General features: G+C 36.2%; 1 protein-coding gene across 6 annotated transcripts in view; it reads right to left on the minus strand.

The window, feature by feature from the left end:
- CABCOCO1 (ciliary associated calcium binding coiled-coil 1) overlaps positions 1 to 15,394 on the minus strand; it is a 158,704-nt gene that overhangs the window by 127,066 nt on the left and 16,244 nt on the right. For 4 of the 6 annotated variants that reach the window (XM_043476872.1, XM_043476876.1, XM_043476873.1 and 1 more), the window contains exon 3: positions 1,840 to 2,009. In XM_043476872.1, coding sequence (XP_043332807.1) covers positions 1,840 to 2,009 — 170 coding nt within the window. Of the gene's footprint in view, positions 1 to 1,839; positions 2,010 to 2,729; positions 2,803 to 3,945; positions 4,024 to 15,394 lie in introns of all 6 variants that reach the window. The other 2 variants (XM_043476874.1, XM_043476875.1) reach the window with 2 other exon arrangements.

A 15,394-nucleotide genomic window follows, 5' to 3' on the forward strand; every position in this document is an offset into this window, starting at 1 on the left:
ATTTTAATTTTGGTCATTGTACAATTTGGTTCTAAAATTCTGTTTCTTGATTATACCGTCTGTTTCTTTCATGATTCTTTATATTTTGATATTTGTTTCAACAATGTTCACAACAGTTCTTTTAAGCTCTTGTCATCTAATCTCAATATCCATTTCATCTTATTGTTGGTATCTAGTTATTAATATTTTCCATGGAGGATGAGATTCACACAGTTCTTTGTCTGCCTAGTAATTTTGATGATAGTATTCAAAGAATGTTTCAAGACCTGTAGTACTCAAAGATTCCACAAATATTTGTGTCATGAGGGAAAAAGCAGCCAAAGTCTGCTTTTGTGATGATTTACTAAGAATTCTTTTTTGGAAGATTATAGTTTAACAACTGACACTGGAACAATGTTATATTATTTATCAGGGCTCCTAATAAAATAGTACTGGAAAAGAATGAATTCTCAAAACTACCTACCTAAGACCTCAGTTTTTGTTTTAGTTTTATATTAGGTACAGAATAATCTGAAATCAGTCAGTTAATATCATACAATATTTCTCATTGTCAAGTATAATTATTTTTTTTCCTTCTATTGGTACATTACTAATGTTTAACATGGCACCACATACCTAAGTAAAGAAAAAATGATATTCTCCTATTTGCAGAGAAAGAGACATATTGATTTCTCTTCCTCACATACAAAAACTACCAATTCTTCCCTTGTTAAGAGTGATGAGGAGCAGGAAGAATACATAGGGTATGAGTGATTCCTCAATTAATTTTGCTAACACAGTATTTCCCCTGCTTCTGAACAGTTAGAAAAGGATACAAGGAACAAAATAAGCTTTGTGTGACCAAAAGTCCTCCATAAATTTTACTAGGACAATGGTGACAATACTTTAGGGGTGGAAAGGTCTTCTACCTCCCCTAACTTTTTAAAAAAAGAAACTAAAAACAGCAAATAATCAAAAGAAAAGAAGAGACAAAATGGAAGGAGGAAGAAATGGAAGGAAGGAAGGAAGCAAAGCTGCCTCCCATAGACACAAGCAGGTCTTTCAATGGAGTTAGAAGCACCTTGACATTTATTGTGTTCATGGTTTTTTGATTATACAGTAAGATTCATGTTCTAGTTCTGCCATTTACCAACTATGCACCTTGGACCACTTGCTCAACTGTGATATAGGGGTTATCATACCTCCCCTGCAGTTGTTCTGCATTTTCCAATGTATGTTGAAGATTAGAACCAAACATACTGCCTAGGACAAAGCTGGCAATAAGTAATGACAGATTTCCTTCTTTTCCTCCTTCCAAGAAAGTAACTCTGTTTATTCTCAAACAGAAGTCATCACATTTAAAACTGCTCCAAGGAAGAATTTCCAAATTTCCTGTAGTAACTCATTTCAGTAAATAAAAAAACTCACAAAATCTAAGTGTATGGGATTAATGTCTATTTCACGGGGCTTTGATACTGACCAAAGTACCTCCTCTTAATGGCAAACCTGATATTACAGTAATATTTAAATGTAAGATAAGATGAAAACAGCTCAAACAATAAAAAATATCTAGATAAATCTGAACTACTTGACATTTTTGGGATGGATGACACTAACGAGATTTCAAAATTAAAGTAACATATCTGACATATTCATTATTAAGAGAACATTAACCTTGTTAAGTATTAACGCTTTACAACTTAATGAAGTTAAGAAGTATATTCTTGCTATATATACCCAAGGAAAAATAATTTTCATTGTAGGATTTACAAAAAAATTAGGAGCTTTTGCTTGAGAAAATTCATTTAGACAGTGGACTAAATTTTCTTTTCTTAAAAAAAGAAAAAGTAATGTACTTACTTCTAAGATTATGAAGTAGCATATCTAGTAAAGTCATAAATTTTGAATATTGAATAACAGAAAAGTCCATTCCTTTTGCCCACAAAAATCCAGATACATAATAATCTAGTAGACTGGCTTCCTTTAAACAGGTTTGAAGATTTTTGAAATTCAAAAATTTTTCTAGTTTCCTGTAACAAAATCCAGATATTAAAATTGATTAAACATTGAACAGTTCCTTTTCTAAGTTTTAAAAACAGATACTTTTCTTGAATGAAGATTCTATAATGCTCATAATCTAAAAAATTCATGATTATATCAAATAAATCCAAATCAGCATTCAAAAGAGAGAGCACATGAAAATTCTTATTACTGTTTTTTTTTTCCCACTTTCTCTTTCTTCTTCTTCTAAATTTCTCTCCTCCCCTGTCTCTCTCTTTTTTTAATCGGAGGAAAACTGCTTTACAATGTTGTGTTGGTTTCTGCCACAGAATATGTGAATCAGCATTAATTATACATGTAACTCTTCTCTCTCGAGCCTCCCTTCCCTTCTCTCATCCCACCCCTGTAGGTCATCACAGAGCACCAGGCTGGGCTCCCGGTGTTATATAGCAACTTCTCACCAGCTATTCATGTGTTGATGCTACTTTCTCCATTCATGCCACTCTCTCTCTTTCTCCCTTTCCCACCATGTTTACAAGTTCATTCTCTACATCTGCATCTCCATTCCTTCCCTGCAAATAGGTTCATTGATACTGTTTTTCTAGATTCCTTATATATGGGTTAATATATTAATTTGATTTTCTCTTTCTGATTTACTTCACTCTGTAGGCTCTAGGTTCACCCACCTCACTAGAACTGACTCAAATTCATTTTTTACAGCTGGGTAATATTCCATTGTATATACGTACCACATCTTCTTTATCCATTCATCAGTTGATGGACATCTAGGTTGCTTTCAGGTCCCAGCCATTGTAAATAGTGCTGCAATGAACATTGCAGTACATATGCCTTTTAGAACTGTGGTTTTATCAGGGAATATGCCCAGTAGTGGGGTTGCTGGGTCATATGGTATATTTAGTCCTAGTTTTTTTTTTAAGGAATCTCCATACTGTTCTTCATAATGGCTATATCAGTTTACATTCCCACCAACAGCTGTCGGGAGGTTCCTTTTTCACTTATTTATCTCTGAGGTAAAATGTAATAACTTTTTCTTTTCTTTCAAATTCAATGTCTTTTTCCATTTATACAATCAAATTTCTTTTACTTCTGACAGTGTTCTGGAAATGGATTGTTAAATATTTATTGTTTTCTTTTTTAAGAATTCCAATTATGTATGTTTTACCCATTTTTTCTAATACTGTAATTTGCTTTAATCTTCAAAAAATTTTAAATCAATTTCCTTTTCATTTTATATGCTTTTCTCATTACTGTCTTCTGTGTCCCTTGCATTTTCAGCACTGTTAATTCTCCCTTGGGCTACTTATAAATTTCACTTCTGTGAGATCTCTCCTTCTCTTCTTTTTTTACAAAAAAGTTTCATCACCTTTTATTTCTTTTTATCTCTGCCTTGATTTTTTTGTATCTCTGTCTTATGTTCTTGTGACTACTTCACAAGAGTTCTTAATTGATGATAAATATTTGAGCATATTTTTTTTGTCTGTTCATGGCCATATTTTTCTGGTGTACTTCCTTTGCCTGACATTTCTTTTTTCTATTCTTCATTTTTATCCTTGCAATGTCTTTGTATGTATACTCCTTGCTTAATGCTCAAACCTGATCATATTACAAGCTATTTTCTATATGAAATAATTTTATGTCAATTATTCTACTTGTTAGCCTTTATTCAATTAGTGGGAAAAATGAAAAATGTAGAATAGGTTCTCCTTATTACCACATAAACAATCTATTTCTTATAGATATAGGAAGTATCTGCTCCACACTTTATAATATAGGCCTGCTGCTGCAAACAAGTGTTCTTGGAATGGCACTTCAGAGTTTTCTCTTCACCTGGGGACAATAAGTATATTTTTTAAACTCATTCTCAGATCTTCAACTATGTGATCCTCCTTGTACTTTCCCCCACATTTCTGCTTGATCTACCATGTTTCTGGCAGGCATACTCACATTTTGCAGTCTGGACTTTCATTCTCCTTTTTAGTACAGAGATGGAATTGATATTTCCTTGATGCTTATATGTGATTTCTGAGGGAGAAAGACAGTGTGTGTGTGTGTTTGTCTGTGTGACAACTTTATACAGCTATTTTAAAAAAAGATAGTCCTTATTATTTATAATATTGAAATAAATTATATGATCAGAATAATTAATATAGCAAGATTAAACAAGCTTGGGAAAAAATAAAGCTGATGTTATGTTTAACACACTCTCATCCAACTCACAAACATTTCATTTACAGTGGTATCAGGGTAGACCCCGGTCCCCAAAGTGAGATCTGAGTCTTTTCACAGTAATCATAACTCCCTTCTCATAATGCTATATAATACTTTTCAGTATATGGCATTCTTTATAATTACTGACCTACAGTGGGTATTGTTCTAAATTGTTCTAAACTGTTCTAAATTGTTCTAGTTAATGCATAACTAAAGGTAAGGTTAATTTTCTTCTGTGGAACAAAAATCAAAAGCACAAATAAGTTGCTTTGACTGCTACTCATAGTTGTTTTATAAGAAAAATCAGTCCCAAGATTAAGCCTTACTTCCTGATACTTTTGAGGACTTGAGTCAACCAACACTGTAGTTACTCTCTCTCTCAATGTCCCATTATGTGATAGTTTACATACACATATATGTGTAAATGTGCATAAACTTTATTTTTAAGACAATACAATCAGTTTTCATGTTACAAGCAAATAAAAGCATGCACAACTGATACATTTTGTCAAGCAGAGAAATTAAATGGTAGATGCAGAAAAGAACAGGCAGGCACTCTGGGATGGGAGGTTATCTTACTAGCCAGCCATCTTCCATTTGTGTTGGGTATCAGTCAGCAAGATTCATTTTTCAATGTTTATAGTACCACTTAGTCTGAAGTGAAAAGCAGTAAGAAAACTTCCATAGTAGTAAAAACTTGTGGTATTTTAATAGAATCAATAAATAGGTGAAGGAACAGGTAGAAAACAAAGAAACAGAGCAAATATATATGGAAACAGCATAACATTTCAAAATCAGTAAGGGAAGTACAAATTGTTCAAGAATGATGCAGTTTATTTCAATATAAAATAAAAAGTTAAAAAAATGATGCTGGCAGCACTAGCTAGCCACATAGAAAATAAAATAATACTTCAACCAATACATGGATTAACTAAAACAAACCCAGTAGCATTTTACTCTGAATTATATCCTTAAAGCTTTGGCTTTTTGGGGGGAGAGGGGAAATTTACAATAAGAGTGTATTTGTTTAAGAAACAGTTTTTGAATAGAAACTTTTCTTATTTTCTTTGCTATCAAAGCTTTTATTTCATGAAGTTTAAATTACTTCTCTGATTCACTATGCTAGATGTATGCTCTAACATCTAATTGCTATAATCTGCATTTTGAATGTTTTCATAAATTTTTTTCCATTACTGACTTGATTTTCAGCAAGTTAAGTTCTATACTGGATTTATTCTTTTTTTCCTTTAATTAATTTTTTTATTGAAGGATAATTGCTTTACAGAATTTTGTTGTTTTCTGTCAAGCCTCAACACGAATAAGCCATAGGTATACATATAATGGCTTGGATCATGAATTCCATATTGCCAAATTCAGACTTAAAATGAGGAAAGCAGGGAAAACCACTAAACATTCAGGTATGACCTAAATCAAATCCCTTACGATTATACACTGAAAGTGACAAATAGATTCAAGAGATTAGATCTGATAGACAGAAAGCCTGAAGAACTATGGACAAAGGTTCATGACATTGTACAAGAGGCTGTGATCAAGACCATCCCAAAGAAAAAGAAATGCAAATACCTCCTGAGAAATCTGGATGCAGGTCAAGAAGAAACAGTTAGAACCGGACATGGAACAACAGACTGGTTTCACATAGGGAAAGGAGTACATCAAGGCTGTATACTGTCACCCTGCTTATTTAACTTATAGCAGAGTACATCATGCAAAATGACAGACTGGATGAAGCACAAGCTGGAATCATGACTGCCAGGAGAAATATCAATAACCTGAGATATGCAGATGACACCACCCTTATGGTAGAAAGCAAAAAAGAACTAAAGAGCTTCTTGATGAAAGTGAAAAAGGAGAGGGAAAAAGTTGGCTTAAAACTCAACATTCGGGAAACTAAGATTATGGTCCCATCACTTCCTGGCAAATAGATGGGGAAACAAAGCAAACAGTGAGAAACTTTAATTTTGGGGGCTGCAAAATACTGCAGATGGTGATTGCAGCCATGAAATTAAATGACACTTGCTCCGTGGAAGAAAAGTTATTCCCAGCCTAGACAGCATATTAAAAAGGAGAGACATTACTTTGCCAACAAAGGTCTGTCTAGTCAACACTACGCTTTTCCCAGTAGTCATGTATGGATGTGAGAGTTGGACTGTGAAGAAAGCTGAGCACCGAAGAATTGATGCTTTTGAACTGTAGTGTTTGAGAAAACTCTTGAGAGTCCCTATCCAACCAGTCCATCCTAAAGGAAATCAGTCCTGAACATTCACTGGAAGGACTGATGCTGAAGCTGAAACTCTAGTACTTTGGCCACCTCATGCAAAGAGTTGACTCATTGGAAAAGACCCTGATGCTGGGAAAGATTGAAGGCAGGAGGAGAAGGGGATGACAGAGGATGAGATGGTTGGACGGCATCACCGACTTGATGTGTATGAGTTTGAGTAAGCTCTGGGTGCTGGTAATGGACAGGAAAGCCTGGAATGCTGCAGTCCATGAGGTCGCAAAGAGTCAAACATGACTGAGCAACTATAATGAACTGAACCTAGATTTGTTTTGATTTGTGTCATTGTGTGTTCTGCCTTTGTTTTCCTCTAAGAGTTTTATAGTTTCTGGTCTTACATTTAGGTTTTTAATCCATTTTGAGTTTATCTTTGTGTATGGGGTTAGGAAGTGATCTAACTTCATTCTCTTACTTGTAGCTGTCCAGTTTTACCAGCTCCATTTATTGAAGAGGCTTTGTTTGCCCCATTGTATATTTTTGCCTCTTTTGTCAAAAATAAGGTACACATAGGTGCTTGGGTTTATTTCTGGGCTTTCTATCTTGTTCAATTGGTCTATATTTCTGTTTTTGTGCCAGGACCATACTGTCTTGATGACTGTAGCTTTGTAGTATAATTGGAAGTCAGGAAGGTTGATTCCTCCAACTCCATTCTTCTTTTTCAGGACTGCTTTGGCTATTCAGGGTCTTTTGTGTTTCCATATGAATTGTGAAATTTGTTGTTCTAGTTCTGTGAGAAATTCCATTGATAATTTGATAGGGATCACACTGAATCCGTAGATTGCCTTTGGTAGTACAGTCACTTTCACACTATTGATTCTTCCTATCCAGGAGCATGGACTATCTATTTGTTTATGTCATCTTTGATTTCTTTCATAACTGTCTTATAATTTTCTGTGTATAGTTGTTTTGTCTCCTTAAGTAAGTTTATTCTTAGATATTCAATTACTTTTGTTGCAATGGTGAATGGGACTGATTCCTTAATTTCTCTTTCTGATTTTTCACTGCTAGTATATAGAAATACAAGTGATTTCTGTGTATTGATTTTGTATCCTGGAACTTTGGTAAATTAAATGATTAGCTCCAGTAATTTTCTGATACTATTTTTAAGATTTTCTATGTACAGTATCATGTCATCTGCTAACAGTGAGAGCTTTACTTCTTCTTTTCTGATCTGGATTCCTTTTCTTTCTTTTTCTTCTCTGACCTCTGTAGCTAGGACTTCCAGAACTATGTTGAATAACAGTCGTGAAAGTGGACACCCTTGTCTTGTTCCTGATCTTAGGGGGAATGCTTTCAGTTTTTCACCATTGAGAATAATGTCTGCTGTAGGCTTATCATATATCGTCTTTACTGTGTTGAGGGAGGTTCCGTCTATGCCCAATGAATATTTTTAATCATAAATGGGTGCTGAATTTTGCCCAAGGCTTTTTCTGCATCTACTGAGATTATATGGTTTTTGTCTTTCAATTTGTTAGTATGGTGTTTCACACTGATTTGCAAACATTGAAGAATCCTTGATGCTCATGTGTATGAGTTTGAGTAAGTTTGCATCCCTGGAATAAACCCAACTTGATCATGGTGTATGAGCTTTTTGATGTGTTGCTGAATTCTGTTTGCTATAAGTTTGCTGAGGATTTTTGCAGGTATGTTCATCAGTGATATTGGCCTATAGTTTTCTTTTTTTGTGTTATCTTTGTCTGGATTGGTGTCAGGGTGATGATGGCATCGTAGAATGAGTTTGGAAGTGCTCCTTCCTCTGCAAATTTTTGAAAGAGTTTTAGAAGGCTAGACATTAGCTCTTCTCTAAATGTTTGACAGAATTCTCCCATGAAGCCATCTCGTCCTGGGCTTTTGTTTTTTGGGAGATTTTTGATCACGGCTTCAATTTCAGTGCTTGTAATTAGGTTGTTTGAAATTTCTATTTATTCCTGGCTCAGTCTTAGAAGATTGAACTTTTCTAAGAACCTGTCCAACTCTTACAGGTTATCCATTTTATTGCCATATAGTTGTTCAAAATAGTCTCATATAGTCCTTTGTATTTCTGCATTATCGTTGTAACCACTCCTTTTTCACTTCTAATTTTGTTGATTTGATTCGCCTCCTTTTTTCATGATGAGTCTGAGTTCTGGCTAAGGTTTGTCAATTTTGTTTATCTTCTCAAAGAACCAGCTTTAAGTTTTTTTAATCTTTTTTTTTTTTTAAGTTTTTTTAATCTTTACTATAGTTTCTTTCATTTATTTTTCATTTATTTCTGCTCAGTTCTTTATAATTTCTTTCCATCTACTAATTTTGGGGTTTTTTTTGTTCTTCTTTTTCCACTTGCTTTAGGTGTGGTTAGGTTTTCTATTCGATGCTTTTCTTGTTTCTTGAGATAGGATTATATTTCTATAAACTTCCCTCTTTGAACTGCTTTTGCTGCAACCCATAGGTTTTGAGTTGTCATGTTTTCATTGTCAATTGTTTCTAGAAATTTTTTTATTTCCCTTTTGATTTGTTCTGAAACCAGTTGGTTATTTAGAAACTTACTGTATAATCTCCATGTGTTTGTGTTGTCTACATCTTTTTCTTGTAATTGATATCTAGTCTCATAGCATTTTGGTCAGAGAAGATGCTTGATATGATTTCTATTTTCTTAAATTTACTGAGGTTTGATTTGTGACCCAAGATGTCGTCTATCCTGGAGAATGTTCCATGTACATTTGAGAAGGTGTATTCTTCTGGATTTGGATGAAATATCCTGAAGATATCAATGAGATCCGTCTCATCAAATGTATCATTTAAGACGTGTTTCCTTATTAATTTTCTGTTTTGATGATCTGTCATTGGTGTGATTGGGGTGTTAAAGTCTCCTACTGTTATTGTGTTACTGTGAATTTCTCCTTTTATTTCTGTAAGTTTTTGTCTTATGTACTGAGGTGCTCCTATGCTGGGTCCATAGATATTTACAATTGTATCTTCCTCTTGGATTGATACCTTGTTCATTATGGAGTTTCCTTCCTTATCTTTTGTAATCTTTATTTTAAGGTCTATTTTGTCTGATATGATGATTGATACTGAAGCTTTTTTTTGCTTCCCATTTGCATGGAATATATTTTTTCCATCCTCTCACTTTCAGTCTATACATGGTTTGAAGTGAGGTCTGAAGTGACCTCACTTGAGGTTTTGATCTCTTGAGGTCTGAAGTGGGTTTCTTGTAGATATTATATATATGGGTCTTGTTTTGCATCCATTCAGCCAGTCTGTGTCTTTTGTTTGGAGTATTTACATTTACATTTAAAGTAATTATTGATATATATGTTCCTATTGCCATTTTCTTTTTTTTTTTAATTAATTAATTTATTTATTTTACTGTACAACATTGTACTGGTTTTGCCATACATTGTCTTGAATCCACCATGGGTGTACATGTGTTCCCCATCCTGAACCTCCCTACCACCTCCCTCCCCGTCCCATCCCTCTGGGTCATCCCAGTGCACCATTTTCTTAATTGTTTGGAGTTGGTTTTGTAGATCTTTTTTCTTCTCTTATATTTCTTGACTATATAAGTCCCTTTAGCATATGTTGTAAAGATGGTTTGATGATACTGAATTGTCTTAACTTTTGCTTGTCTGAAAGGCTTTTTATTTCTCCATCAATTTTGAATGAGATCCTTGCCGGTACAGTAATCTTGGTTGTAGATTGTTCCCTTTCAATACTTTAAATATATCCTTCCATTCCCTTCTGGCCTGCAGAGTTTCTGCTGAAGAGCAGCTGTTAGGTGTATGGGGTTTTCCTTTTATGTTACTTGTTGCTTCTCCCTTACTGCTTTTAATATTCTTTGTGTTTAGTCTTTGTTAGTTTGATTAGTGTGTGTCATGGCGTATTTCTCCCTCGATTTATCCTATATAGGACTCTTTGTGGCTCTTGTACTTGAATGACTATTTCCTTTTCTATGTTGAGGAAATTTTCAAATATAATCTCTTCAAAATTTTTCCCATAACCTTTCTTTTTCTCTTCTTCTGGGACCTCTATAGTTCAAATGTTGGTGCATTTGATATTGCTTGAGGTCTCTGAGACTATCATCAGTTCTTTTCATTCTTTTTACTTTATTTTGCTCTTCAGAAGTTATTTCCACCATTTTCTCTTCCAGCTCACTGATTTGTTCTTCTGCTTCAGATATTTTGCTATTGATTCCTTCTAGAGTATTTTTAACTTCAGTAATTGTGTTGATTGTCTCTGTATGTTTATTCTTTAATTTTTCTAGGTCTGTTAGTTGACTCTTGCATTTTATCCATTCTTTTTTCAAGGTTTTTGATCATTTTTACTATCATTATTCTGAATTATTTTTCAGGTAGATTGCCTATTTCATCTTCATTAATTTGGATTTCTGTGCTTCTAGTTTGTTCCTTCATTTGTGTGGTATTTCTTTGCTTTTTCATTTTTTTTAAAAAACTATGTTTGGGGTCTCCTTTTCCCAGGCTACAAGGCTGAATTCTTTCTTCCTTTTGGTTTCTGACATCCTAAAGTTGGTCCAGTGGTTTGTGTAAGCTTCGTATAGGATGAGATTTGTGCTGAGTTTTTTTTGGTTGTTTGTTTTTCCTCAGATGGGGAAGGCTGAATGGGGTGGTAATCCTGTTTGCTGAAAACTGGGTTTGTATTTTTGTTTTGTTTGTTTGTTGTTAGATGTTTAGATGAGGGGTCCTGCACAGGGTCTTACTGGTGGTTGGGTGATGCCAGGTCTTATATTCAAGTGGTCTCCTTTCTGTGAGTTCTCACTATTTCATATTCCTAGGTATCATCACCCTGCTTATTTAACTTATATGCAGAGTACATCATGAGAAATGCTGGGCTGGAAGAAGCACAAGTTGGAGTCAAGATTGCTGGGAGAAATATCAATAACTTCAGATATGCAGATGATAGCACCTTTATGGCAGAAAGTGAAGAGGAACTAAAAAGCCTGTTGATGAAAGTGAAAGAGGAGAACGAAAAAGTTGGCTTAAAGCTCAACTTTCAGAAAACTAAGATCATTACATCTGGTCCCATCACTTCATGGGAAATAGATGGGGAAACAGTGGCAGACTTATTTATTTATATATAATCACTGCAGATGGTGACTGCAGCCATGAGATTAAAACACATTTACTCCTTGGAAGGAAAGTTATGACCAACCTAGATAGCATATTAAAAAGCAGAGACATTACTTTGCCAACAAAGGTCCACCTAGTCAAGGCTATGGTTTTTCCAGTGGTCATGTATGGATGTAAGAGTTGGACTATAAAGAAAGCTGAGTGCCAAAGAATTGATGCTTTTGAACTGTGGTGTTGGAGAAGACTCTTGAGAGTCCCTTGGACTGCAAGGAGATCCAACCAGTCCATCCTAAAGGAGATCAGTCCTGGGTATTCACTGGAAGGACTGATGCTGAAGGTGAAACTCCAGTACTTTGGCCACCTCATACAAAGAGTTGACTCATTGGAAAAGACCCTAATGCTGGGAGGGATTGGGGGCAGGAGGAGAAGGGGACGACAGAGGATGAGATGGCTGGATGGCATCACCGACTCGATGGGCATGAGTTTGAGTCAACTCCAGGAGTTGGTGATGGACAGGGAGGCCCAGCATGCTACAATTCATGGGGTCGCAAAGAGTCGGACACAACTGAGCAACTGAACTGAACTGAGGGTTAGTTCTCTGGTAATCTAGGGTCTTGGAGTCAGTGCTCCCACTCCAAAGGCTCAGGGCTTGATCTCTGGTCAGGAACAAAGATTCCACAAGTGGTTTGTTATGGCATTAAGTGAGATTAAAACAAATATCCCAAAACAAGAAACCAAAGATAAACCCCAGACAAATGGCAGTTATTAAATCAGGCAAGTAATAATTAAAATAATGGAATATACGCATACACATATAAAGCCATGAGCAAACTGAAAACAGTCCAACAGAAATCGAGAACAGTAGATTGACCTGGCTAACCAAGTAAATAAAAAATTATATTTACCAGGTAAGAACAAAACTAACTAAAGCACAAACTGGAAAACAAAACTAAAGCAACGTGCCAAGTGTGGAATAAAACAGTGAAAACAAAACTAACAAATATGTTGAGAGGAAAGGAAAGAAAGAATATATATGCAATATTAAATAGAGGTAGATAAAGAAGATCTATATACATTAAAGATTAACTTCAAGGGCAAAAGAACAGTAGGAAAGGCAAAGGAATAAATGTAGTAAAAATATAATAAGTTTTTTAAAAAATTAAAATTATAAAAAAGAGGAAAAAAATGGAGGAAGAAAGAAAAAAGGAGAAAACTCCACATAACTACAAAAGCCCCATGCAGAAGCAGAGGTTTACAGCAACAATAAAAAGTGTGACTGAACATACACATATACATATACACCCATAAGCAAAATCAAAACAGTCCAACAAAAATACAGCAAATCCACCCAGTGAACAAAGGAAACTAAAAATTATGTCTACCAGAAAAATATGAACTAAACCACAAACTGTAAATCAAAACTAAAGTAAGGTGTCAATTGGGGAATAAAGCAATGAAAATGAAACTAACAAAATGTTGAGAGAAATGGAAAGAAGGAAAAGAAAAAAAGAATAAATATTCAAAGTTAAACAGAGATAGATGAAGATTTATATACATTAAGGATTAACTGCCAGGGGAAAAGAACAATAGGAAAGGCAAACAAAGGAATAAAAGTAGAAAAAATATAATAGGTTTGAAGAAATGAAAATTAAAATTATAAAAAGAGAAAAGAAAAAAAAATAACGGAAGAAGAAAGAGAAAGAAAACTCCACAGAACTGCAAAAGCCCCACGCAGAGGCAGTGGTTTATAGCAACAATAAAAAGTGTGACTGAATATACACATATACATATACACTCAAAAGCAAAATCAAAACAAAATAAAAATAAAGTACAAAAAACAAAAATAAGGTACAACAGATCGACCCAGTGAACAAAGGAAACCAAAAATTGTATCTACCAGAACAAAACTAACTAAAGCACAAACTGGAAAAAAAAACTAGAGTAAGGTGCCAATTGGGGAATAAAGCAATGAAAATAAAACAAATATGTTGAGAGGAAAGGAAAGATAGAAAGGAAAGAAAGAATAGCTATGCAAAGTTAAATAGAGGTAGCTAAAGATGATTTATATACATTAAAGGTTAACTGCAACAAATAAATAAATGTAGAAAAATAATAATAGATTTAAAAAATTAAAAATTAAAACTAAAGAAAAAAAGGAAAACTCCGCAGAACTGCAAAAGCCCAATGTAGTGGCAGAGGTTTATAACAGCAGTAAAAAATGAATCTGAGAAAATAAAAAAAAGCTGAAGAGCTTAATTAGATTTCACAGTGCCAATAAAATCGACAACTAGAACAGAAGGAGGGAAAAAGGCAGGGGGAATCGAAAAGAATCTACAGAGCAAGTCAAAACATAATAATAAATGTTTTTCTTGAGTCACTGCTATCAGAGTCCTTTCCCTCACTGGGAGTCACAGTCTACCTCACCTCCCTAGGATGCTCTCCAACACTGGGCTGATCTCTGGACCTACTGTGGGGCAGCTCAGATTCTAATCTGGTGCTACTCCTGTGTGTTCTTGCCTCCAATGTCCACAGCTATTAGTACTAGCATGTTTTGTTTTGTGGGCGCTCTCAATGACCTTTTATATATTCCATAGACACAGAGTCTGCCTAGCTGATCGTGTGGATTCAGTCTGCAGCTTGTACTGCTTGCGGGAAGGTTTTGGGTCTTCTTCCTTAGCCACCCTGCCCCTGGGTTTCTATTGTGGTTTTATTTCCACCTCTGCATGTGGGTCGTCCACTGGGGTTTGCTCCTGAGGCTGCACTAGAGGAGTCAGGTTTGCCCCTGTGAGGTGTAGAGGTGGTGCAGCTGCTTGGGTTGCAGGGGTTCTGCCAGCACCAGGTACTCAGGGGAGTTGGCAGCTATGGCAGCAAGGAATATAGCACTCTAGAAGGGTATGGCAACCAGTATTGGCCAATACACTCTAGTATTCTTGCCTGGAGAACCCCCTTCCCTGACAGAGAAGCCTGGCAGGCTATGGTCTACAGGGTCACATAGAGTTGGATACTACCCAGGTGACCTTGCCCGCACAGATGCAAGGCTTTTTCTGCCTGTGGCAGCTCTGTCCCAGTGGGAGTTGAGTGTGAAGGTAGTGCAGCTACTTGGCTTGCGGGGACCCTGGTGGCGCCAAGTGTGCAGGGATACGAACTGCTTCCACTGCACGAGTATGGCCCTATCAGGGTCTTTTTTTCAAGGTTGTTTTTAGCTGACGATGAGAAGGCCTCTTTGGCTAGTCTTTCTCCATAACTCCGCCCGTCAGTTTAGAGGGCTCCTTTGCCTTAGGTCCTTCTCTGTTGTTTGACGCATCAGGCACATAGAGCGGCCCCCCTAGCTGGGGTCCTACTCTGTAGACCAGCGTGTCAGGCACTTAAAGGGGCACCCTGGGTGGGGTCCTGCTCTGTAGTTCAGTGCATCAGGCATTTGATGGGCCAGCCTCTCTACTGTTCAGCTGCCAATGCTGGTGTGTGGAGAAAGAAAGGCTATGGTGATGGCTCCACCCGCTACGTGTGACTCAACCGTATCACCTTGCTTCCATGGCTGCCTGGCCTTCCGCCACAGGCATTTCCCATCACAATCTCCTCCCTCACCTCCCCTCGATCTGTCTCTCTGCAGTCAACAGCAGCCCCTGCCCTAGGATCACTCCACATTCCCCAGCTCCCAGCCGCTGCGCCTTCCAGGGAACCCTTGTCCCTTTCCAGGGTATGTACGGCTGTGGCAAGGACTGTCTGATTCTCATTCCATTTAGGCTTCCATAGATCAGCTGTTTCATGCTCAGCCTTAAATGTTTCTCCTCCGACTCAGACAATTGCCCCTATGTGGGGACTG

This window comes from Cervus canadensis, chromosome 8 (assembly GCF_019320065.1).
Source record: "Cervus canadensis isolate Bull #8, Minnesota chromosome 8, ASM1932006v1, whole genome shotgun sequence".
Classification (NCBI taxonomy): Eukaryota; Metazoa; Chordata; class Mammalia; order Artiodactyla; family Cervidae; genus Cervus; species Cervus canadensis.